The sequence below is a fragment of the Rhinoderma darwinii genome, chromosome 2, assembly GCF_050947455.1.
Source record: "Rhinoderma darwinii isolate aRhiDar2 chromosome 2, aRhiDar2.hap1, whole genome shotgun sequence".
Lineage (NCBI taxonomy): Eukaryota > Metazoa > Chordata > Amphibia > Anura > Rhinodermatidae > Rhinoderma > Rhinoderma darwinii.
Genome location: NC_134688.1, coordinates 365,657,031 through 365,671,972, shown reverse-complemented (window position 1 = coordinate 365,671,972; position 14,942 = coordinate 365,657,031). Strand labels below are relative to the sequence as shown.

At 39.8% G+C, this 14,942-nt stretch overlaps 1 protein-coding gene across 4 annotated transcripts in view; it reads right to left on the bottom strand.

Annotated features, from left to right (window-relative positions):
• The window catches only part of PPM1J (protein phosphatase, Mg2+/Mn2+ dependent 1J), a 220,527-nt gene that overhangs the window by 143,172 nt on the left and 62,413 nt on the right, over positions 1–14,942 (bottom strand). For all 4 annotated transcript variants that reach the window (XM_075853854.1, XM_075853851.1, XM_075853852.1 and 1 more), the window contains exons 2-3: positions 6,022–6,160; positions 3,040–3,360 (exon numbers count right to left, since the gene is read on the bottom strand). In XM_075853854.1, the coding sequence (XP_075709969.1) occupies positions 3,040–3,360; positions 6,022–6,024 (324 nt within the window). In that variant the 5' untranslated portion in view covers positions 6,025–6,160. The remainder of the gene's footprint in view (positions 1–3,039; positions 3,361–6,021; positions 6,161–14,942) is intronic.

Below are 14,942 nucleotides of genomic sequence, written 5' to 3'. Positions count from 1 at the left end.
TTTGAGTTAAAGAAATATTCTGATAATTAACATTACTGTCATATTAAATATGCCATCCACGTCAGTATGGATTTGACCACTCTTAATAGGGATGTTTTGCAAATCATAAAATAAGTCAAAGGGGTCGTTGTACTTTACTGAATGGCACAGATCCCTTGTTTTAGGTATTGGTGGACATTGATAGGCTCACCTGTCAGTTTCCCTGCATATTTATCATAAGCAAGAAGAGTTTGAGTCTTAAAGGCTATGTAAACCTTTTAAAAGTGATTTTTTTAAATAAAAATGTCTGTGTGTTTGGTGCAACTTTGAAATGAGATTTTATTAAAAATGATGTTTACTTTTTGAGATACAGCTGCTCTGTATCCTGTATACAGAGCAGCTGTATATTTCGCTAAGACCTGAATCCGTCTGTCCCGCGGACCTGACGGGTTCAATATCAGCGGGTCCTGGGTGTCTCTGACATGCAGGATCCACCTGTTATCTATCAATGAACTTGGATGTAATGGTTATCTGGCGGATCCTGCGTGGACCCGATGTCACTGAGCCAGTCAGTACCGCAGACCTGATGGGTACAGGATTCAGCGAACGATACAGCAGCTCTGTATGCAGGACAGAGAGCAGCTGCATCTCAAAAAGTAAAAATAATTTTTAATAAAAACTAATTTCAAAGTTGCACCAAACACATTGACTGATATACAGTGAAGGAATAAGTATTTGATCCCTTGCTGATTTTGTAAGTTTTCCCACTGTCAAAGACATGAACAGTCTAGAATTTTTAGGCTAGGTTAATTTTACCAGTGAGAGATAGATTATATTAAAAAAAAAAATGAAAATCAAGTCAAAATTATATATATTTATTTGCATTGTGCACAGAGAAATAAGTATTTGATCCCCTACCAACCATTAAGAGTTCAGCCCGCTCCAGACCAGTTACACGCTCCAAATCAACTTGGTGCCTGCATTAAAGACAGCTGTCTTAAATGGTCACCTGTATAAAAGACTCCTGTCCACAGACTCAATTAATCAGTCTGACTCTATCCTCTACAACATGGGCAAGACCAAAGAGCTTTCTAAGGATGTCAGGGAAAAGATCATAGACCTGCACAAGGCTGGAATGGGCTACAAAACCATAAGTAAGACGCTGGGTGAGAAGGAGACAACTGTTGGTGCAATAGTAAGTAAATGGAAGACATACAAAATGACTGTCAATCGACATCGATCTGGGGCTCCATGCAAAATCTCACCTCGTGGGGTATCCTTGATCCTGAGGAAGGTGAGAGCTCAGCCGAAAACTACACGGGGGCAACTTGTTAATGATCTCAAGGCAGCTGGGACCACAGTCACCAAGAAAACGATTGGTAACACATTACGCCGTAATGGATTCAAATCATGCAGTGCCCGCAAGGTCCCCCTGCTCAAGAAGGCACATGTTCAGGCCCGTCTGAAGTTTGCAAATGAACATCTGGATGATTCTGAGAGTGATTGGGAGAAGGTGCTGTGGTCAGATGAGACTAAAATTGAGCTATTTGGCATTAACTCAACTCGCCGTGTTTGGAGGAAGAGAAATGCTGCTTATGACCCAAAGAACACTGTCCCTACTGTCAAGCATGGAGGTGGAAACATTATGTTTTGGGGGTGTTTCTCTGCTAAGGGCACAGGACTACTTCACCACATCAATGGGAGAATGGATGGAGCCATGTACCGTCAAATCCTGAGTGACAACCTCCTTCCCTCCACCAGGACATTAAAAATGGCTCATGGCTGGGTCTTCCAGCACGACAATGACCCGAAACATACAGCCAAGGCATCAAAGGAGTGGCTCAAAAAGAAGCACATTAAGGTCATGGAGTGGCCTAGCCAGTTTCCAGACCTTAATCCCATTGAAAACTTATGGAGGGAGCTGAAAATCCGAGTTGCCAAGCGACAGCCTCGAAATCTTAATGATTTACAGATGATCTGCAAAGAGGAGTGGGCCAAAATTCCATCTAACATGTGTGCAAACCTCATCATCAACTACAAAAAACGTCTGACTGCTGTGCTTGCAAATAGATATATATAATTTTGACAATGTGATTTTCTGTTTATTTTTTTATATAAGCTATCTCTCACTGGTAAAATTAACCTAGCCTAAAAATTCTAGACTGTTCATGTCTTTGACAGTGGGCAAACTTACAAAATCAGCAAGGGATCAAATACTTATTTCCTTCACTGTATATACATTTTTTTTTTTTTAAATCACTTTCAAAGATTTACATTGCCTTTTAAGCCTCATACATGCAGCAGAGCTATGTGTAGGAGGCTGTACAGTGGAACATTGTGTTCACTTTTGCTCTGTTCTCTGTCTGCCGCTGTATGTGGGGGATATTCACTGTATCATGGCATGCGATGGCCATGCCACCATTTCTTTTCTGTCAGACTTTCATAGAAAACCTCCCCCTGTACTTCTCCATAAGGGTATGTTCACATGCAGTGAGCAAAAACGTCTGAAAATACGGAGCTGTTTTCAGGCGAAAACAGCTCCTGATTTTCAAACGTTTTTTAACTGAGTATTTTACGGACGTTATTGGAGCTGTTTTTCAATGGAGTCAATGAAAAACGGCTCCAAAAACGTCCCAAGAAGTGACATGCACTTCTTTTTCGCAGGCGTCTTTTTACGCGCCGTATTTTGACAGCGATGCGTAAAATTACACCTCGTGGGAACAAAACACTGTAAAACCCGTTGAAAGCAATGGGCAGATGTTTGTAGGCGTAATGGAGTCGTTTTTTCAGGCGTAATTCGAGGCGTAAAACGCCCGAATTACGTCTGAAAACAGTGCGTGTGAACATACCCTCAGAGTTATGCCCTCTCAGCACTCTATAGCAGAGAACATCAAGGACTATCAGCTAGGTATATGGGGAACAGGACTTACGGTACTTTCTATGCTAGCCTGTGACCATTATTGGGAATGTACTTTGGTCTGAAAGAGCAACCGTTATGTGATATCTTTTTGCCTGACTGAGCAGATTAAAGATGCAAGCTGTCAGTTTTTATCTACTTACCATTTGTTTGAAAGCATTTTCCAGTGCACCAACAACAAGACTCTCAGGAAACACTTGTTTTTCTAGATGGAAGCGTATTGCTGTCTCCATAGGAGGATTAGTTATCTCATTAGTCGACGTGCCTGATACATCTTCAGTCCTTGTCCTAGTGTCTGGGTCTAGACACAGTGGAGCAGCTGTAGTCTGATGCAGGATATGTACAAGGTCTCGTAGGTAATCGCAAATGTGGAGGTGAAGGAGCCTTGATGCAGTCAATGCACATCCATATCCTGCATGACCATCAAAAAGTCCCCAGTAATAGAAACTGATTCCATCACTGACCTGAAGTATACAGTAGAAAGGAGAGAGGTAATCAATAACTACATATTCACTCCTCTTAATAATAAATCATATACTAGGAAATTCTATTTAATGATACTGCACTCCTAGAGGCCCATGATACATGATGGCATGATTTTACCTGCAGCACAGGAGGCAGGATCGCCACTGCCCCAGAAACAGCTGGTTACGCTGCTATGCAAGGAGATAACATACCTGTTGATTGAGTTTGTTCAATCTGCGGTCAAGCAGTGATCCACAATAAAGGGCCAATTACACGGGCCAATGATCGGGCAGACGAGCAGTCTGGATCATTGAAAAGTGTAATCAGGGCAACGATCAGCTGATGAACGAGCAAATTCTTGTTCATCGGCTGATTGTATCGTTTATGCAGCCGAAAATATTATTGTTGTCGGCAGCAAATCTCCCTGTGTAAACAGAGAGGCGTGCTGCCGACACGATAGAAATGTATGAGGATGAGCGATCGTACTAATGAGTGCTCGTCCCCATACATAGCTAATTTCTACAGCTACTAAGGTGTAATAAGGAATGAATATAAAGTATCACCTAATAAATACCACTAAGAATCTTAGGAACCACCATATAAAAAGTGCAAGGGCTCAATAGGAGGTACATTATAGGAGGTACATTATTCGACATAAAAAAATGGTACCATGGACACGACAATTTACAAAACCATGACAAATAACAGGGGCGTAGCTAGGGGGGGGGGCAGGCGGGGCATGTGCCCCGGGCGCAAGGGAAGGGGGGGGCGCATAAGAGCAGCTGATCGCTGCTGACAGGCGCCCCGTATGTCGGACACCTGCAGCAGCTTAGGAAGAGCCAGGAAATTAGGGCGTTCTAACTGGGGTCTGTGACAGCCATGGAGTGGAACAGTCCAGTCACCTGATCTGTCATCTGACCTCACATCAGTGACATGAGGTCAGATGACTCAGGTCAGGGGACAGGTCCACTCCCGTGCTGCAGCCTCCCTGCATCTGCTTCTACTCTGCTCTCCTGTTACCCGACAGCCGACGAGCAGAAGAGGAAGCTCCGCCCACAGCCCGTCCTGACCTGTCAGCAAGGAGACATGGTGAGTGAGTGTGTGTGTGTGTGCGTGTGTGTGTATATTTATGTGTGTATAGGTATAGGTGTGTGTGTGTGTGTGTGTCTCTGCATGTGTTTGTCTCTTATATCTACTACATTATCTGTACTGTGTAGTAGAGCTGAGATTGTAATTTAGTACAATGTGTTATCTGTGGTTTTACATAGGACTGCAGGGGACACAACTACATTATCAGTACTCAGAGAGTTATCAGTGTGCTATCCAGTGGCGTCCCGCTGTAGCAGCCGTAGCGGCTGCTACGGGGCCCGCGGCATGAGGACAATTTGATGCTGATAACTACAGTGTAATTATTTTTCAAAAACATTAATAATTTGAAAAGTTGTGTGCATTTTTCTAAATATGCTAATTTGGCTATACTTGCCAAATAGGAGGTGACTCTTTCTTTTCACTCTGGGCGGTGTAATGTTTTCTGTATGACACTGTCCAATCGTCATTCAGCTTCTCCCCCTTCTCTGCCCAGCAACTCAGTGTGATCATATAGTATACAGCTTCCATTCCCGACTGTGTTTTCAACTGGCAATATCTCCGGTTGTTTCACAACTAGAAATGTGATTCTGGTGCCATATGAAGATTAGAATATCCTCTTTCATATGCCACCAGAACCACTGTGGTCCACAGCCGGATACATGACTATTTGAAGTGATCCCCCTTCCCTCCAGCCTCAGTCTCTCATACTGTGTGTGAAGCAGCTTCATGCTGATAAGACAGCGTCAGAGGCTGTGAGGTAGCTCCAGCTCAGGAGAATCGATGCATGGTGCGTCAGTATTAATAAATCTCCCCCGTTGTGTGTTATCGGAATAATGCTATACAGCTGGTATTGTATACCACATTAAAGAAATACCTAGCATGCAGCACTAAAAATAAAAGTTAAAGGCATTATCTGAGATAATTAAAAATACAGACAAGTAATTGTATGTGTCTGAATGCTCACCAGGTGATGCCACCACAGCTCCGTAGTAATTAATTTTCATTTTCCATAAATTGTCCAGCTCGGTGCAGTAGTGTGTTGTTTTAATGCTGGCAGGGCTTGAGGTTGGTAGGATTACCATGTAAAGGACTACAGTTCCCATGATTCCTCTCCCCTCTCATATACATTGCCTCTATTACAAAGTTATAAAGTAGTGCTATAATTACTCACTGTCATGACACACACAAAACATGCTCTGATACTGACACTGTGCTCTGATACTGACACTGCACATCTGCTGCCCAGCATGTGAAACACTGCAGGGAGAGAGAGAGGGGACAGCAGGAAGCAGTGTAGATAAGAGGATTGTGAAGTGTGACATTTCGTACAGAGAGGGAGAGGGGAGATAAGCATGTGTTCAAAATACAAAACGTCACACAAGCAGGAGATAAACACCAGGAGCATGATCATGTGACTGCACGTGAAACTGGCTTACAGAAGCATTTCAGCTACAGACATTACATTAGTAAGTGACAAATTTTGCTTTATGTAAACCATCTGCACATAATTTTAAAAGACCTGAAAACACCTAAAGGGTTTTTGTATAGTTCTAATTTCTGTTTACACTTACCATACATGCTGTTTCTAAATCGGTGTTTAAATTCTGGTCACTGAGTACGCTATTATGTTTCTTATCTCTATCTTCAGCAACTACATATTCGCAGCATGCCTGATCTTCATTGTGCTGACTTTTTCCAGCATTTATCACTCTGCAATAAAAATACAATCGATGTTTAATAACAGATCAATGCAAACGACATGCAGGAAGTTTGGCTAAAGGAAATGTAATATTAACCGCTTCAGTACAAGTCTATTTTAGGCCATAATGAAATCACATATATGGACAGTGACGTCAGGAATTTCCTATTGTTGGTGTACCCGAGCAGAGCATCAGCTAGCGCTGTGCCCCGGGACTACAGCACTTCTCCTGATGACACTGTTCAACACTGTTTAACGTATACCTGTGATGGATGTCATACAGTGGCATCCAAGGAGAGGTTATCACAGCACTGGAGAAACAGAGCAAAATATAATATAGTGGGTGCAAGCCTCAAAAGGAACCTGATCCAAAGTCCCATGAATAGAATCCACAAACAGAGAGCAACATGGCAGCACATCCAAAATAAATGGAAATTTATTCACCCACAGGTGCGACGATTCCGTCCAACAGGACTTTTCTCAAGCATGTGGCATCCGTCACTCATAGGCTCCCATGTTAAAAAAAAAACGTACACCCTCAGGATAGAACAGTGTAGTCTTCCATGCTATTCCATCCTTAAAAAAAAAAAAAAAAAGGTATACCGACTTATACCAGCCTGACGGAGGCCAAAAGGACCCCTTTCCCGATGTACAAGACAAACGTAGTGCAATAACGTGATGTAAATGAGGCCTTAGCCTTTAGGACCGCAGGATTTTTTTCATTTTTGCGTAGATGCATTAGAAGAGCTATAACTTTTTTATTTCTTCATCAAAGTAGGTGTATGAGGGCTTGTTTTGTTGCTGGATATGTTATATTTTTCAATGGCAATATTTTATGGTAAATATGAGTTATTGATTAACATTAACGTTCACTGTGCGTTTCAAATAATGTAATAACTTCATTGTATGGGTTGTTACAAGTTCTTTTTTTTTTTAAATGATTTTTTCATTTATTCTGCTTATACAAAACGTGCAGTACATAAAAGGAAATATAAATAAATAGAGCATCACAGCATATACACAACCCCCCCCCCCCTTAACCCTCCCACCCCAAAGCAAATGTAGGAGGAGAGGGAAAAAAAACAAAAAAAAAACCCTAATCAATTAGTTCTCCTGACCCAGGACGTAAATTATTTCTTCAATCTCTAGATATTTAAGCCATGGGCTTCATTTATTCAGAAACTTATCTCTCCCTGCTTTTTCTAGAAAATATGACCTCTCAATCAGCAGAGTCCTGTACACTTGGCTTTTCCATCCACAGAAATGAGGAACTATCTAGGAGACATCCATTTTTTGAGAAACTCAAAGCAGGCCAAAAAAAACAATTGCAAAATCAACTGGTATTGTACAATCTTTCAATGTACGTAGAGTCCCCTAAGAGTATTAGGGTATCAACTTGGTCAACCCAAAGTGGTATGATTATTTGAATACATTCTACGACTCGACTCCAGTATCGGTGCAATTTAGGGCATCTCCAAAGTAGATGTACAAGATCTGTGTCGGGAGAGCCACACGTAGGACAATCTTCCACAGTTCTATAGCCCATTTTAACTAGTTTCTTAGGGATGTAACCTATTAATCACCATCTATTGTGAAAGAAGGTGCGCTAAATGCAGTGATACCCTTTCTATAAACTGAATCCCATTGTTGCTGGGTGATGTTTCCCAGATCTTTTTCCCCTTTATCTATATCAATGAATTTAGATTTATTCTTGGACATAGAACCCAAGTATTTATAACAATGTGAAATCAGCCCTTGAGTCTGTGACTTATTTAACAATTTATCAACTAAACCGAATGGTTTAATTCTAGACATACTTTTATCTGTAGTGAATTTCCAGGCATGAACTAATTGCGCATACAATAACGATTTATCTCCTAGTACCCCAAACCTATTTTGAAGAGCTAGAAATTATTTTAATTCGCTGTTTTCAAATAAGTGTGAGATTTGAGTAATCCAATATTTCACCCAAAATTGAACCTCTTGTACTACATAAAACTCAGGCAGATAAATATTATTCCATATTGGAGTGATTTCCAAACATCCCTAATAGGCCATCCTATCTTTGGTCTCCCTCCAAACCCTAGTATACAGTTTTGATAAGGGACCTAAGGAATATGGTAGTTTGCAAAGCACTCCAGATTCCAGGAGTTTAAGAACATTCCTCCATTGCCCCTTCCTGTAAAATTAACCTACTGGCTGCCAAACTATTCCATGAACCATCTGCTGTAATTGGCATGCCAGGAAGTAGGAAGCAAAAGAAGGTAATGCAAACCCACCCTCCTGGATCGGGGCACACACTCTAATATATTTAATGTGAGTTTGTTTGCCCCTCAATAATAAGTCACTTATGATAGACTAAAGGGTCTTACATATATTTTTAAACAACCAAAGCTGGGCATTACCAAAAACATGCAACACCATCGGTAATATTATCATTTTAACCAAAGCTATACGAGAAGAATACTGAGGCAGAAGCCTATTGCAAATTTTTATCTTCTGCCTCAGCCTTCGAAATAGTGGAATAATATTCAAGGGCACACAGTTTGTCAAAAGTCTAGACATTTTAATGCCCAAATATTGAAATGAGTTTACCACCAAGATTTCAAACTCGCCTTTTGCTGTATAACAAGGATCAAATGCTAAAAGCATTGACTTGGACCAGTTGATTTTACCCCTGCCAATTCCCCAAACTTTTCAAATACACCGACAACATGCCTTACATTTGCAACATCTCTCAGAAACAGAAGCATTTAGTCGGCGTACAGTGAAATCTTCTACTCTGCTTCTCCCGCAGAAAAAAATCTTATCAGGGGATTGGATCCAATTTTTAAGGCCAAGGTCTCACTAAGAAAAACACATAATAGTGGAGAAAGGGGACATCCTTGGCGGGTGCCCCACGACGAGGGGGAAAAAGGAGAGGAAAAAACACCCATTCCAATCCTAGCCCTAGTGTTGGAATATAGTAGCCTAAACCAATTCATAAAGTTTTCCTCAAATCCAAATCTATGGAGCACCACCCAGAGAAAACCCCACTCCACTGTATCGAAGGCCTTGGCTGCATCCAATGATAGCAGGCCCCCCCCCCCCCTGCTGAAACCTCTTCCATATTGGATACTAGAAAAAGTACCCAGCGCAGCCTGGGTATAACATGTCGGGCGGTCTGTTTGTGTGTGAGGAGTCTCTGCAGCTAGTAATGCAGCTTTCCTCCCGGCCATCAGTAATCTGGTTGCTATGGGTTACCGCTCCCCTGTACCTTCCCATCTAGGATTATCTTGTAAAGTGCACTACCTGCTGCTGCCAGATAAAAATATCTTTACTTTAAAAGAGAATGTCTGTATTCGCTTCTATAGTATTGGATCGTGGTCATGTGATAACGGCAGAGAACAACAGCTATAATGGCTGATAACCGAGAACAACGGCAAGGTTGGGGCATTTACGAAAACCTTCCCGAGCACCCGATGTACCAAATTTGGGGTCAAATGTTTCAGGCATTTGGATGCCTATAGAAGACAGACAAACAGACATTCACTTTTATAATATAGAATAGCAGAGTTACACGGCCTCACACTGGTCTATTTGTTTGTTGTTTGTGTGTGTGGTTAAAAACTTAATTTCCTAATGATATGAAGCCAACATATGAGAGTGAGAGAGAGAGAGAGAGAGAGAGAGAGAGAGATACTGAGGGGACCACTGCCACAAGACGATTACCTGATAATTTAGCCAGGATTTTTAAATCGGTGTTTAGGAGTGATATGGGTCGATAAGAATCCAGATCCTTGGGATCCATATTTTTTTTGGGTATCAAAATAATAGTGGCTTCTTCCATTGAAGGGGAAAAGTCTACCCTGCCTAAATGAGTTATTATATACATGATACAAATGTTCTATAAGGACTTCTTGGTATCAGATATATGGTATCATATGAGATCCTGACCGGACTGGGAGCCTTATTCTTTGGAAGTTCTTTAATTACTTCTCTTATCTCCTAGAGACTAAGGGGGGCCTCTAACCCTTTCCTCTGTTCGTTTGACAGAACAGGTAAAATGATTGACTCCAAATATATAAATATTTGTCCGTCCATGCCACTAAATTTGGATGAGTATAGGTTCCGAAAGAATTCCGCCAACACCTCCTCAGGTCCCGTACACCAGCCATTCCATTCCTTCTTTCTAATTACAGGGATAAATGAAAATGCTTCCTGATTTTTTATTATGGATGCCAACATTTTCCCTCCCCACCCTTTCTCAAAATAGTTCCTTTTACCCAATTCAAATGATTCCTTTATCGCCACAGAGGCACAAAGGTCCTCATATTGCGATTGTAAGTTACACCCTCTTTGTTTCTTTTCCGGTGACAGAGCTTGAGTATAGGTATATTCTGCCTCCGCTAGCTTAATTTTAAGAGCCGATTCTGCTTGTATCTTCCTCTTTTTTTTTAATCGAAAAGAATTCTAACCATCAGTCCTCTAAAATATGCTTTATACATATCCCATACAACTGGGATAGAAGCAGAACCTTCATTTATCTGGAAAAATATTTAATCTGGCAATTCACTACCTTATCCACCAGTTGGTCTTGCGACCTCCTGGGGCTAAATCTAATATTACCTGGTCTTTGCTCCTGTGCCCACGGCATCCAATGGACATCACTGTATGCCCATTTGAAGGAGATACCACTAAAATGGACGTATAAATATGTCCAAATGCGGGAAGAGGTTAAAGAGATTGTCTTATCACAGACAATCCCTTCATATTGTTTTATACTGTACGAAAATAATGCCCCCCGTATAGTTCTTGAATATTATCGAAAAATACTTATCTAAAAAATCTCACCATACTGGGCTCAGGCACTATTTATACTCAGAAGCTTTCTGCTTTTGCTTATAGATGGGTGTCTCGAATGGGGGACCCCCTCTAAGCTGTCTATATGCGTATTATAATTATTGAGACAACCCCTTTAAAGCAGATTTGTCATCAGCCTATGTTGCCCTATGTAAGGGCAGTATAGTGTTATAGTGTGAGGACCGGTCCATTTTCCTGTTAGCCCAAATGACACAAGGAAATATTGCCCTGTTTCACTAATAGGAGCTAACAAATAATACAGCAGACTGTGTGTAAACATGCAGATACACAGCAGTCCGTCAATCACTACTGGGAGAGGCAGGAAGACGCTGTGAAGTGCTCCCCTCTTTAACACATTGGACTCATAAATAGAGTCCGCTGTATTCTTTAATAGAATTTATTAGCCAAGTGGCACAATAGGGCAGCATAGTCTGATGACAGATCTGCTTTAAAGATACATTATTTGTTCACAAGTCTAACCTCATGCACATGGAGCCTGTGTGGCAGCACATGGACCCTCCTACAGTTCCATACGGCACCCTATTTTTCCCCTAGTAGCAATACTTATAGAAGGGAATACCTCTGTAATAAAGCAGGCTAAAAATTATGCCATGTTTTTTTTTTTAATCATGGATACTGCATGAATCCTTTAGAAAAAACGAAGCATTTGAATGAAATTAGAGTCACGCAGTTGTACAGTATTACATTGTGAGACCATAGATTTTTTTGGGTGCCGTACAACAGATCCTTAAAAATGGATCCATAATATGGCCATCTGCATGAGCCCTAAACCTGTAAAATGTAACTATGGATATAATTCTCCCATTAAAACATCAACACAACTACTATACACTAATATTTATGTACCATCTGTGCAGGAACCTATCTCTACTTTTTAAAAATTATAAAAATGGAGAATCGGATTACTGAAACCATCATTTACATAAAGTGCAGGCAATTTCAGTTTTTGCCTATGCTTTAATCAAGCCCAGGAACCAACTTTTTCTACAGGGTACCATAAATGAACGTTTGTGTGCAGTATCAGCGCACTGTGGGCCCCTCTGAGCAGATCATTGTTCGCTCTACTGTCAGAACAGTGAAACAGTCAGACTTTCCTATTGGTTTGACTGCACAGAATACTTTGCTACTTTTTTCTCCTTTTTCGCTTTTCTCTCCTCCAACTCCACGCCAGGCAAAACAATCACCCACACAGCAGAGAAATATTAGGGTCACAATTGAGCAGGTGAGTGTGTGTATATGTATTAGTGTACGTGAAAAATTTATTTATGTATCCGTTTACTTAACTTATGGCAGATTTATACTTTCACCGTATGGCAGTGTAATTTGGGCATGATACGATGATTTCTTTATGGTGGTATTTTTTATGCACTATACCACTGTACTATATCATGGTTTTAGCTAGGCAATGTATTATTTAGGACCTGTATGACAGTACTGCATAACAGTATTATTTAGCCATTATATTGCAAACATTTTTAGCACTGTGTAGTATATTATATTAGAAGGAGTGGCAATGAATACATTAGTGGCATACCTAAATGCCATATAAGAAAGTGTGAATATACAGTAAAATATGATTTAAATTGTATGCACATTTCTATTTAAGTTCAGTTGGGAAAAACGCAGCAGCTTTCTATTATTTTTACAAAAATGAATTAAAATGCAAAAAGCAGCCAATAGAATCTGTTATAGTTTTTAATTCGATTAGATAAAAACGTAAGTTATTAGAGTGAACACACCTTTACATGAACTCTCCTTGCATGATAAAAAGACAAAAAATTGAGTATACATTTGTAAGCATATGTGATGCAATAGTAAAAAAACGAGAAAACAGGAAATGGGGGTGGTAACTACATATGAAGGAAAACTACTGTAGATGTCAGTAACTGTAATAAAAGACATTAGGCCAGTCCCATCAACTCTATGGAACGCTCTAATAAACAACTGCCCACATAACCATATAGCTAGTATACAGAATGAGAAAGGTATAGACAAATTACACGCTTGAGAACTTTAAAATGTAAAACAGCTCATTTTTTAGGATCTGAACATGGGTTTAGGTGGGTGGTTGACAGCTTTGAGCAGGAAATGTATCTATAAGAAGCCTAGGCAATAACACATAAGATAAGGTATATTCTTTATTTTTCTATTAGAAATAGCACTCTTTGGAGATGTATTAAAATGTATATATAAATCACCTATTATAAAGAGAAAGTTATATTAAAGAATGGGTTATATTAAAGATCTATTCCTGTATGCTACTGTCATTTGATGACCAACTGTGAGATGCCCTAAAAAGACCGCTCAGCATTGTCCCCCACAGCTCTTTGGTTATACTTGTGCATGATGATGTCACTATGAATGTCACCACAGTGGGACGGTCGTACTTTCACTGACTAATCATATATAAAGTTTATCTTCCCACAGTAGAATAAATTATATACTTTACTGAAAAGAACAATTAAGGTTTGTCCACACATAGCGGAATTGCTGCGTGTTTTCCTTCTGAAATTGCGGATAGAAAATATGCAGCAGAATACAGTAGCAGAAAAGTGGGTGAGATTTAACAAATCTCATCCACACGCTGAGTTAAAATTCCAAGCAGAAATTGACCTGCGGTGCATATATTTCTGACCTCAGCATGTCAATTCCTGCTGCGGAAAGTGGACTGAATTGTTGCATTTTTCAGAGGAGCTGTCACCCTCTCCCAACAATGTGAAAAACGCAGCAAAATAGACACCGTTTTTTACAGTCAAAAACGCGGGAAATGGTGCATTATTGCCGCAGCAGAAAGTCTGTTACTTTCAATGGAATTGCTGCAGAAAATATCTGCAGCAATTCCGTTACGTGTGGAGAAGCCCTTAGACTGGGGTTATAATAGGCTAAATGTAACCTTTAATATTTAATTTAAAATAAATATATAAAGTCGGAACAACATTTAATAAAACACATATTGATATATGCAATATTTGCTACCACACGTTATTTAACCCCTGCCGGCCTGATTTTTACTTTAGTTCTTTCCTCCCCAACTTCCAAAAGTCATAACTTTTACATTTTTTTCGTTGACAAAGCCGTATAAGCTTGTTTTTTGTGGGACAAGATGTAAATTTTCACCGAACAATTTATTGAACCATATAATGTAGTGGAGAACTGGAAACAATTTATTTGCAGGGTGAAATGGGAAAAAAACTATGATTCCTCCATTTTTTCGGGGGTTTTGTTTTTATGGCGCTCACCATGCGGTAAAAACAGCATGTAAACTTTATTTTGTGATTTAGTAGTGACGTAGAAATATTTCTTGTTGGTCTATTTAAAGAAAAACAATGAAGCGGAACAAATATAATAAAAGCTAGGATGAATATCCCATAAGTCTTCCCGTCTTATAAAGGGGGAGCGGACTAGGAGCCCCCCAGGAGCTGGGCCCACCTCACACTGATATATTGTGGGGGGGGGACAGAAACTTGGGGTATGCCAAACTCGGTGAAGAAAAGACAAAGAGAAAAACAGGAAGTTGTTTCTATTTTATTGATAATATAAAAAAAAAAGTTTTTTTGGAGTCTGGAAAATACTCTTCATAATATTGAATTGGATTGCGGAAATATTTATTTATTTTTTATTTGTGGGGCAGAGAAGCACTATTTAAAAAAAAATTATAAAAATAAATAAATAAAAAAGTAAACCTAAACAGGTGTACTTTGGACGGCCATCCCTAGGAAATCTGTTAAAAATAAAAAAAATGACTGTAATTTCTCGGCTTTAGATATATTGTATCTGTACTTACTCTTTTGTACTTTGCACAACAATCCTTATGTTATGGATAAGTCAAATTTTCATCTTATATTTAAACAAAAAAAAAAACAACAAAACTTTATTTTGTGGGTCGATATGATTATGGCGATACAAAATTGATAGTTTTTTTTTTTTTAC